Source organism: Durio zibethinus, chromosome 12 (assembly GCF_047325235.1).
Source record: "Durio zibethinus cultivar Kanyao isolate XHJ-2024 chromosome 12, ASM4732523v1, whole genome shotgun sequence".
In the NCBI taxonomy this organism is placed as follows: domain Eukaryota; kingdom Viridiplantae; phylum Streptophyta; class Magnoliopsida; order Malvales; family Malvaceae; genus Durio; species Durio zibethinus.
The window spans coordinates 118527-128796 of NC_143173.1; the positions used below are offsets into that span (position 1 = coordinate 118527).

The following is a 10270-nucleotide window of genomic DNA, read 5'->3' on the forward strand; positions in this document are numbered from 1 at the left end:
GCTCTAGAGAATTAAAGAAACAATGTTGGGTGATTTCATGCCATTCTTGGCCAATGCTCTTGTGCAACTAGGCTATGCAGGCATGAACATCACATTAAAGCTGGCCATGAATCTGGAATGAAAACTTTTGTTCTTGTTGCATACCGGCGAATCTTTGCCACCATTGCCATCACCCATTTGCCTATTTCTTGGAGCGGAAGTGATTAATTTGTTCATCAAGAACCTATTTCATTAAGTTACCACTTACCACATCTTTTGGCCATTTCATTTATTGTTTCTGAATTATAATGCGTAATATATATGTTATTCTGCTTGTTAAGAAAACTGTCAAGTAGGGGTGCACCCAATTAATGGGCTTTGAACTTTTCACATCAGCATTAGTCAATCTACTTTTTTTTTTTCCTTACAATTTTTTTTGGGTCTAAGTCAGAATTTCAAGTGGATGTCTAGGAATAGCACTGATGCTTTTATCTGTTTATAATAAATGGATGCAGAAAGGTTCCGTTTTCTTTTTTTAATGTTAGTTAATTAGATTAAGCTTTCTTGAAGTGCCTTTAATGAAATGGAATAGGACACCATTACAGGCAGTACAGTTCGTGTTTGTTTTCTAAGAAACAGCAAGGAAAGAATAAAGGATATGTTAGTACTATTTACAACTTATATACAATATATAATACTATAACTGTTCTGGAAAAAAAAAACAAAAGCCTCTGTACATGAAGCCGTAGTTTAAGTCACACAGAGCGCTCTGTTAATCGAACGGCTGAAAGGAGATGTATTTGATTTGCAACTTCTTCGAAAAAGTAAGTTTAACTCCATGCATGGCTGCCAAGTCATTTGGTCTATTGGCTTTTCGTTAATGCAATTTTCCAGCAATTGTCATCTGAAGTGACATTAATTGAGAGCTTTTGAGGAAAAAGGTTTACACTGATTAATAACATCAGTTATATATGTATGGTTGCCATGTATTCATATCATATATACATTTTAATTTTTTCCTGCTTTTCTTCCCTAGTTCCAGGCTGATTATATATATATATATATATATATAGTTCCAGGCTACTTATACATATATTTATGTTAATTTGTAGGTTTAATTTTCATACTTGTTATAGAAACCTTAATTTGTCACTCTTTTTTATGCAGGAAAACAAGACCCAAGATCACTAAGCGTATTCTTTTCAAGATTTTCTTATGCTCACTGACAGAGTAAGTCTTTTGTTCATGTTCTTTTCACTTCAAAAGTTGTTAGAAAGCTCAAGCATGCGCATCCTACTTTGTATCTTTAGTTAAGGTGGCCTTTTGCATTTCATTAGGACAATTATTGTTCCTTTTCTTCCTTATTATGAAAACTGCTGTAACTTAATGGCCAACTTCAAAGTAAACATGAATATATGCACAGCAACAGCAAACGAGGTTTTTCATTTTGTAGGGCTGGAAAATTCTACTGCAACAGTTTGCATGCGCATTGAACAATGTACTCCCAGCAGCCACATTTGTTCTCACAGCTCTTTACAGATACCGGAGTCATTTCTTCAGTAATCCAAGTCTTCAAATATTCATCAATTACTGGATATAGTCACCGGGGACCACCAAGCATTAGCTAGACTTCAGTTTTTTTTTTCCCCCTGATAATAGATGACTTTAATTAATTACTAGGCAAGAAGCTGTGGGAATAAAGAAGGCATCTGGGCACGCTAAGGTATTAGGTACTTTAGTATGTGTTGGTGGAGCCATGTTGCAATGATGTTACCATGGACATACCGTTGGCATAGGTGAATCCAGCATTCACTGGAAATATGCTGATGATATGACAAGTAAAAGCTCCAAAAATGATCAAACTTCTTCCTGGGTCCCTTTCTAGTAATGGCCAGTGCTGTTGCTTGGGCGGTATGGTTAATCCATATAATGCATACTTGTTCCTCTTATTGAAAAAAAAAATGTTGAAGAGCAACTTTTTGAAAGTTCATACAAAGTCCATATTTTAATTTGCATACATATAATTCGCTCAAAAATTTCAGGGACAAACAAGCAAGAACTTTGCAGCTTCCTACACATGCACAGCTCTAATGTGCTTCATCATCAGCATTGAATGTACAGTCATAGGCATCTTTTCCTATCACAAAATATCTGCTTGGTCATTGAGCTCCAGTGTGAGGCTTATTGCCGGTCTGTATGCGGTAAGCATAAGCGTGCATGCATGCATGGTTCACTTGGTTAAGAAGTTAGTAGATTTTGATTGATGAGTAAAATTAAACAAATTATGTTTGAATATTTCTGGGAATTGTGCGTAATGCAGTAACATTGCCTCCTGTCCTGGAGTATCCAAAAAAAGGGTCCTCTCTATGTGTCAGTGTTCGGCCCCTTGTTGCTTGTTATTGTAGCTGTTGGAATCTGGGCCCTGCTTCGTGAGAAGTTATATGTTGGAACGTGCGTAAACCAATGCAATTATGTACCATTCCGCTAAGTAATTGTTTATGTTTCCAGTTTAATTTTGTAAAATGTAAATGATTAATAATTGTAAGGATGATTGATCAGAGTTGTAGGGTCAGATCTGATTGTTGGTGGACTCAATGGCGTTCTGTGGGGAAAGGATAGGGAGATTAAAGAGATGAAAAGCAAGGATTTAGAGAGAGGTGATCAAGCACCATTAAGAAAGCATGACTTGGAACTGCAGTTGCATCCACATGAGAAAGGAAAGCATTGCTTAAGAAGAATGGTTGTGGTTGTGGGTGCCTGGGTGGAATTGTCATAGTAGTAATGAATGTATGCCTTTTGGTTTTGGATGCAGTTTGTTAGTGATGATGTATTCTGAGAGAAGAATGTGATGATGCGTCACTTCTTTCAAAATTTTCAAAATTCAAATGGTTATTAATGTTCAACTTCATTAAAAGAAAAGAAATTCTAATGTTATTATTTGGCATTCCAAATAGAAGAATTACTTGAGCTAGCTTCCAAAAATTATTAATTTCATAACAAATAAATAATTGTTGAGCAATACATAAACACAAACTAAATGTGCCATATCCAACATTATCAATTTTTATTAATGCTTTAAAAAAATGTCCCAATTTACCTGAATACTAAGTTAATACTGTATATGATAGTTAATCTCCAACACAAGACAATTTGCACAAGACAAACGACAGCGTTACAATCTAAGGGCTCGCAACGTTAAGGAAACAAAACCCAAAATCTCCGCTCCTTTTAAATACCATTGTCCATCTTTGAGTTGATCTTGATTAGATGTAAGTTTTAACCTTCTTTCTCTTCCTTGTTACTTGTTCGATATCTCGCCGTGTACAGTCCAAATCTCTCTCTCTATTGCCTTCTGCTTCTGCATGTTATTTTCTCATCTCTAATCTCTTTTTTCTGACTTGTGATTTTCTATGCTTGTGTTTACATTTCTGTGTATATATTACAGTCTTTTGCGTTGCTTTGGGCTGATGGGTCTTCCACTATTTGATTCTACATCTACATCTGGATCTGGATTTTATTAGATCTGCTTATTTTTCCAGTTGGATCTTCATTTCTATGAAATATACTACAAGTATCAGCTTTCTACAATATATATTGAAGATATATATTGTTTTCTGCAATATCCTCTTCTTGTGTTTGATTTGGCTTATTTTTCCCTTCATTGATGTGCTCATTCATTTCATTCGAAATATGATATTGTAGCTGATTTAGATCTGGTTGTTTAGATTGCTATTGCTTTAAAAGAAATTCTTCCTAATGTTATTTATCTCTTCCATTTTGGGCAGTGGCATACATCTATCTATAAATGGGAGCTTTCTTGTATTATATGTGGCTATATATAAGTCAAATGGTTTTTGTTCCTTTTTCCATAGTATTAATTGGATGAATAAATTGGGATTGACCGTATCTTGTTTTTTGGGTCAGCCAAGATAAAAGGATGGGGCTGTCTTTTGCTAAGATGTTCAGTCGGCTGTTTGCTAAAAAAGAGATGCGAATTCTTATGGTGGGTCTTGATGCTGCTGGTAAGACTACCATCTTGTACAAGCTCAAGCTCGGAGAGATTGTCACTACCATTCCCACTATCGGTGTGCCCCTTTCTTTGTTATTATTATTATTATATATTTTTTTTGTAATATTTTAATAATTCGACCATTAATAGTGATGCATGTTGCTACCTCACGCAGGGTTTAATGTGGAGACTGTGGAATATAAGAACATTAGCTTCACTGTTTGGGATGTTGGTGGTCAGGACAAGGTAATACAACAGGAACTCAAATTTGTGGAACAAACCATAATATTCAGGAATTTACTATTATATTGTTTTCCTGGCCCTTACTGCTTGATAGGAACGTTATAATTTGCCATGTTATTCAATTGTACAATAGCAGTTGCTGTTACAAGTTACAACTGTCGAATGTGCTTATGGACGGTCTTATGCTGATGACATATGCCATCATCAGCGTATAACATAATCATAAGCTGCATCTACTAATGCCACCTTGTCTTTCAAGTTTTTCCTTTGGTTGTATAAGGAGAAGCTATCTGCTTTGTGGCTGACACATAAGTTTTCCTCTTGCTGTATTTAATTTTCCTTGCTATTAAGTGTGCTTATGGACGGTCCTGTGCTGATTAGATTGTTATCCGTCAGCACATAACATATTTATAAGCTACATTTACTGCTGCCACCTTATGTTTCAATTTTCCTCTTCACTAAATGAGGAAGGCTGTTCGATCTGTGGCAAACATCACATGCTTATTTAACATCACATGCTTATTTATGTATGTATCTTTTCCTAGCAATCTTGGTTAGTGGTCTGTTGTGTGCTATATCAGCACATAACACAACCTTATGATATCTTGATTTATAGAGCATAGTAGCTTAATGCTTTGAGTTTTTTTCCTTAGGCTATTGGAGGAAGGCTATCTGCATTGTGGCAAAGATGACACAACATTTATGTACTTGTTTGTATGTATATTAATTATCTGTAATCATTTTTAACTTGTAAGCAGTTACAACAGTGTTTAGGAAATTGCTTTTCTTTTCAATTTCCTGATATGTGGAACCTGGTGCTGATAGTTGTGCTGAATGGTGCCAATGGTGATGCAATGCCAAGTCAAATCTGGCTTTGGTTTTTGTTGTATTTTTTTAATTTATAAGTGCAATCAACATTGTGTCTTCTTTTTAATAAAGTAATGGTGATGTTTTGTATGAATTGTTGGTTGCTTTTTTTAGTACTTGCCTTTACCTTTACTCAAATTAAGGGTTAAATATCTTGAGTTTGATCACATGTCATGTTTTGATATTTTTTATGGGCACTTTCAGATTCGACCTTTATGGAGGCACTATTTCCAAAATACCCAGGGGCTAATCTTTGTTGTTGATAGCAATGATCGTGACCGTGTGGTTGAGGCCAGGGATGAGCTTCACCGGATGTTAAATGAGGTACCATTTTCCTTTATGGCATGTTGCTGAATGGTATTTGGTATTAGGCAGCATGTTGTTTGAAATTTGGATAGTTTCCAACTTTGTCCACTTTTGATTACCATATATAACTTTAGTCACCCCTAATTTGTGTTGGGCACTGCCATTGTTGGTTGCATTTTCTTTAATGTATTGAATTTTAAGTAATGAGAGAAGGGTAGAGAATTGTTAGGGCTGTGGTCTACGTTAGCTGATTATACACATGTAATTACCTTTTCAATCATTTTGTTGCTTCTCATATGCGTAGGATGAGCTGAGGGATGCTGTGCTGCTTGTATTTGCAAACAAGCAAGATCTACCAAATGCTATGAATGCTGCTGAGATAACTGATAAGCTTGGTCTTCACTCCCTCCGTCAGCGCCATTGGTAGTTTATTATTAATTTCTCCCCAGTTTGTTTATCTACAAATGATTAGGACATTTATGTGTTTTGTACTCAAAATATTTTCTGATAGAATGTGGTCATTCTTGTGCCTCTCACAGGTATATCCAAAGTACATGTGCCACCTCCGGTGAAGGGCTGTACGAAGGACTGGACTGGCTCTCCAACAACATAGCTAACAAGGTAGGTTCAGACTGACATGTGCATCCATTGTGGATATTGTTCTGTTCTAATTTATTGCTTTCTTTTTATTTTTCCATGGGTCGAACTTTCAGTGACATCTCACGCAGCAATCGTGGAGGCTATTTTATTTTATGTTATTGTATTTTTTTCTTTTCCTTGTGACTTCTACAAGTAAAGATCGATATTTTTAGTGAACTAGATGTAGGCATTTTGCCTGCCTTGTAGAGTGTTTTCAAGTAATCTTTGTTCAAAGAGTTCAAAAATTCATTGTTGACGTGTCTATGTTCCCCGTACAGCGGTACTTTTCAATGGATGATCATTGGTTGATTCTTGTTAGCGTTAGAAAGCTTTGAGTTGACGGAGTAGGAAGAGGGAACCTTTTTAATTTATTTTGACGAGGTAATTTCATTTTATGTGCTCACATACATCACTTTCTCTGATCCGCCTTTTCATTTGTTTAACTGGGGATCCGAGTATGGGAAATTTTCCTTTGGATAGTGGTGATTATCCTTTATTCAACAACTTAAAAGTAACGCCTAATTAAAACAAAGTTATTATCCAGAAAATTCATTTGCTTCAAAATTTCTTGAATTCAAGTTTCAAGAATCGGGTTTTCATCTAATTGTTTTTGGTATTATGATTATATCAAATGAAATAAAATTCAATGCCTTTAGATATAAAAGGAATTTAGTGGATAAATCATGAGCTTGATTTAATTCGAAATTCACTCTTATTCGATGTCAAATTGATTTGAAATTTTAAGGTTCAATAAAAAAATCATGATCTAATTTAACAATTAAAAAATTTAAAATTTGATTTAGCTTATGAACATCTTGAATCAGATATTAAAATGTTTAAATTTAACTTGATTTAATAATAAATGAGTCAAGCTCAAAGGTCGATTAAATCCACCTTCAAACTCATGAATATCTTAATTTTAAGATGGCTTTAATTCATTCGTCCATGCAAGTGACTATGATATGCAATAAACAAATTGCATTTACAAGTTTTTTAATCACCAAATTTCATCGAAAATCAAATTAAGAAAAAAATAATTAGACAAACGTTGGTTAATATTTGTCAAATAGCTGATGATAGCAGACGTCTTGGTAGTACATAGGACAGAACAGGCCTCTATGACTGAGTAGTTTTGTTTTATCTAATGAACCAGTGGGTGGAGGGTGCAGTGCAGGTGTCCTTGCTTCATGACGACCTTTCTCGGCCCATTGGCCTTTCGCAAAGGGTAAAAATTCGTTCTGAGTTGTGGCCCAACCAAATGGAATAGTGTCATCTGTGCTTTTTGTGCACGTAAATTCGTCCGTTTCCGGTTTCTTTTCCTCATCAACAACAGAGGAGAAGTTGTAAGGAAACAGAGTTTGCAGTTTTCTTATTCTAAATCATGATCTTGATTTTAATTGTCGTTTTTGCCAATTTTGCAGCTCACCTGTGCAAGCCCACCAAACACGGTGAATTCAAGCCTCCCCAAACTCTAAGTTTTATGCTATTAAAGTCCCATGAATCATGATGTTTCTAAATTTTATTTTCTTATTTTACTTGTGCTGGCATGTACTTTTATTTGAAAAATCAGTCTCTCAGACAAGGTGATGGAGATTTTAATAATAGGATATTAGTGCATTGTCGGGTGATGTTCAGTGTTCTTTCTCGGAGATGGCAACATCTTTGGCACTTTTCAACTGGTAGTTTTAACATAGATGCTACAAAGTTAATTTCGAATATCCTGTTGGAGAAAAAAAAAAAAAAGAAGCTATGTACAGGCTGAAGAAGGAAAGGCGTCTAGACCTAGATTACATCAAGCTTCAAGCATAGACCAGTTATGGATACGCTTTAGCTTATATTGATAAATGGATTGACTTTGCATTCCAGAAGATAAGAAGCTGGAACTGGATTTCACATGTCTCCGTGGTTTCCCACAAGAATGTTTTTCATGCAATCCAATCCCTCCTGAATCATCTGGAATAATAAAGTTCCTGACTTCGCTTAGTTTTGTTTGAACAATAATGGAACCTTTTTGGTCCTACGATCACTATTGAGTTCTATCCGATGATAAATCAAGACCTTCTCTATCCTTACCACAATAATGTACCCCACGCACCTGAAATCAAGTTGCATTCCTGGAATACGCCAAACTCTATTTATCATATAAAGAATTTGTGACCCAAAAAAGTATACCACTCCTAGAAATACTCGTTTCCTACCCTTGTTGTAAAGATGAAAAAACAATCTTGATCAGCTAGCATAAAGATGAAGGAAGGACCATCATCTGTCATTTTGATTTGTTTTTGGTTTTTATTTTTATAAAATTTCTAATCATAGTTATTAATAAATAAGCAAGTTGTTGACAAGCCACCTGTGTAACATGGCTTTCATTAAATTAATGTTTCTAGGTTTTTTCTCTCCATCTGCTTCACGAAATTTTTGGAATATTTAACGTATAGTTTAGATGATGTGGACCATATCAATTGATTGGTCCAAGAATAAAGTACTGACTGTAACTTTTTTGAACACAATCATTTTGAGAACAACAAGCTTCCCATTGCAATTAAATTGTAAATTAGCAGATTTATAGTTATAAGTTTTTTAATTTCCCCATGTTTAAATTTTCTTACCAACCATTAAAGAAAGAAAGAAAGAAAAAGACGGGGGGGGGGGGTAAATATCAAGAGAAAAGCAAAGAGGAAGAGTTAGAGGTGAAGGAAATTTTAAATATACTTGTTCACAGAACATCAACAAACCAAGTTCAACCATTCATATGTAATCCACGCCAAACTGTTTTAATTTATTTTTAATAATGATATAAGTTGTTGATGCCATGAAGTTAAAGAAAGGAAGAGCCACCACAATAAGTTGTTTATGATGGGAACATTATTCACGTATATCATATTTTCGAAAGTTTCTTCAAAATTCTCCGGAACTGGACAGATTTCTATATAAGAAGTGAAAACGCAGATAGTGTATGCTGTGTCTACACAAATTGAATTAAAGGCCTAAAAGAAAGAACCTGCTAAGCTGAGTGAAAAACAAATTCATTGACATAAGTTGCAGACTGGATTGTTAGAAGCGTATCTTCAGTGATGCTAGCAGTTGGTGAGTCTGCAGGGAGCCCGTTTTCACAATTGTAAGCCAATGTTGTCAATTGACCCAGGTCATTGATCTTCTTGAATTGCTTCTGAAGTGACAACTAGTGGTCAGCTTGGAGCTTGTGTTTCATGTCCTGGTAAAGTTCCACACATTTGCCAAAACTACTTCTCAAACTAGGGTCAGTAGAATTTATACGAAATCCCAAGAAAGTATTGTAAGTTTTACTAAATTGTTTCATAGCTAGCTCCAGTGATATTACTGAGAGTAAAGGCAGGTCTGCTGATTTCGTGCGTGGATCACTTTCTAATATTTTCTCGCAGGTTTCCTGATTCTGAGTTTGGGAGCAAACAGTGGCCAGGACGTCTTGAATGATACCATAGGAATGACACATGAAATAAATGCTACCAGGAGAATAGCAGCAGAGAAAACATGGTTACCAGAGGCCATTTTCGTTTTTGAGGTGCCAAATTAGAGAGATTAAAGAATACTTTAAAAGGTCTAATTTGCATTTCTCTGAATATATCAATATAAGTAACAAAATAAAATATGTTACATGTATCCTAAAGTCAATTGGACTAAATTAATGAGATTCAGCATAAGAATAAAAATACTGAAAAAAACTATAAGATAAATAAATATATATATATATATATACACACGAATATAATTATATATACTTATTTATTAAGCGAAAGTGAAAGTGAAATTTTTTTATGAATTATTAGTTGTTAAATAAAATCATAATATGAAAATTATTCATTTTTACAGTGTAAATCTTCTGTACCGAATGCAAGAATTCCTTGAAAGTTTGATAAGGTTGAAATTTTGTTAAGAAACTGAATAAAGATTCAGAAAAGTCAAAAAGAAAATATTGTGTTACAATTTTTAATTATTACCAATCAATGTCACTTAATCAAAATCTCAGCTAGCGCAGTCTTGGTTTCCTTTCATAGTCAAATCTTAATTTGGAATAATTATGCATTCATTTGAACGATATAATTACTCCAGCGCTTAATTTTCTTGCAAGGAAAAGTTTTCATGGATAGTTTGTTCCGACAATCAAGGAAAATTTTACTGTCTCCAAATTCAAAAGATAATGTTACTGTTCAAACCAGTCAAAGATATAAGGATTCAAATTGCTTGGGT

At 34.6% G+C, this 10270-nt stretch overlaps 3 protein-coding genes across 5 annotated transcripts; all 3 read left to right on the top strand.

The window, feature by feature from the left end:
- The first annotated feature begins 22 nt into the window (after positions 1-22).
- On the top strand, positions 23-1864 carry LOC149515482 (WAT1-related protein At1g09380-like). Its single transcript, XM_089741560.1, has 7 exons — positions 23-80; positions 451-503; positions 572-639; positions 1147-1209; positions 1317-1538; positions 1660-1709; positions 1776-1864. Exons 1-7 carry the CDS (start codon positions 23-25, stop codon positions 1862-1864), a joined length of 603 nt encoding a protein of 200 aa, XP_089597686.1.
- Positions 1865-1866: 2 nt separating this feature from the next.
- Positions 1867-3500, top strand: LOC111296603 (WAT1-related protein At1g09380-like). The gene is made up of 5 exons (XM_089741561.1): positions 1867-1890; positions 2022-2180; positions 2336-2430; positions 2539-2754; positions 3425-3500. The coding sequence occupies exons 1-5, from the start codon at positions 1867-1869 to the stop codon at positions 3498-3500; spliced, it is 570 nt and encodes a 189-aa protein (XP_089597687.1).
- Positions 3110-6361, top strand: LOC111296604 (ADP-ribosylation factor 2-B-like). Of its 3 annotated transcripts, none has more exons than XM_022890997.2 (7): positions 3110-3248; positions 3904-4064; positions 4164-4234; positions 5303-5422; positions 5709-5827; positions 5944-6025; positions 6118-6361. In XM_022890997.2, the coding sequence occupies exons 2-7, from the start codon at positions 3917-3919 to the stop codon at positions 6118-6120; spliced, it is 543 nt and encodes a 180-aa protein (XP_022746732.1). In that variant the 5' UTR covers positions 3110-3248; positions 3904-3916; the 3' UTR covers positions 6121-6361. The 3 variants fall into 3 exon arrangements, with proteins under 3 accessions (XP_022746732.1, XP_022746731.1, XP_022746729.1); XM_022890996.2 differs by having other exon boundaries at positions 3241-3300; XM_022890994.2 differs by having other exon boundaries at positions 3247-3343.
- The last annotated feature ends 3909 nt before the right edge of the window (positions 6362-10270 follow it).

Excerpts from the sequence above, each read along its gene's own strand:
- LOC149515482 (XM_089741560.1), top strand. The coding sequence starts at position 23 with ATGTTGGGTGATTTCATGCCATTCTTGGCCAATGCTCTTGTGCAACTA. Across the intron at positions 640-1,146 it reads AAGGAAAGAATAAAGGATAT|GAAAACAAGACCCAAGATCA; the intron begins GTTAGTACTATT and ends TTTTTTATGCAG. Across the intron at positions 1,210-1,316 it reads TTCTTATGCTCACTGACAGA|GACAATTATTGTTCCTTTTC; the intron begins GTAAGTCTTTTG and ends GCATTTCATTAG.
- LOC111296603 (XM_089741561.1), top strand. The coding sequence starts at position 1,867 with ATGGCCAGTGCTGTTGCTTGGGCG. Across the intron at positions 2,181-2,335 it reads TTATTGCCGGTCTGTATGCG|GGTCCTCTCTATGTGTCAGT; the intron begins GTAAGCATAAGC and ends ATCCAAAAAAAG. Across the intron at positions 2,431-2,538 it reads GAGAAGTTATATGTTGGAAC|AGTTGTAGGGTCAGATCTGA; the intron begins GTGCGTAAACCA and ends ATGATTGATCAG.
- LOC111296604 (XM_022890997.2), top strand. The coding sequence starts at position 3,917 with ATGGGGCTGTCTTTTGCTAAGATGTTCAGTCGGCTGTTTGCTAAAAAA. Across the intron at positions 4,235-5,302 it reads ATGTTGGTGGTCAGGACAAG|ATTCGACCTTTATGGAGGCA; the intron begins GTAATACAACAG and ends GGGCACTTTCAG. Across the intron at positions 5,423-5,708 it reads TTCACCGGATGTTAAATGAG|GATGAGCTGAGGGATGCTGT; the intron begins GTACCATTTTCC and ends TCATATGCGTAG.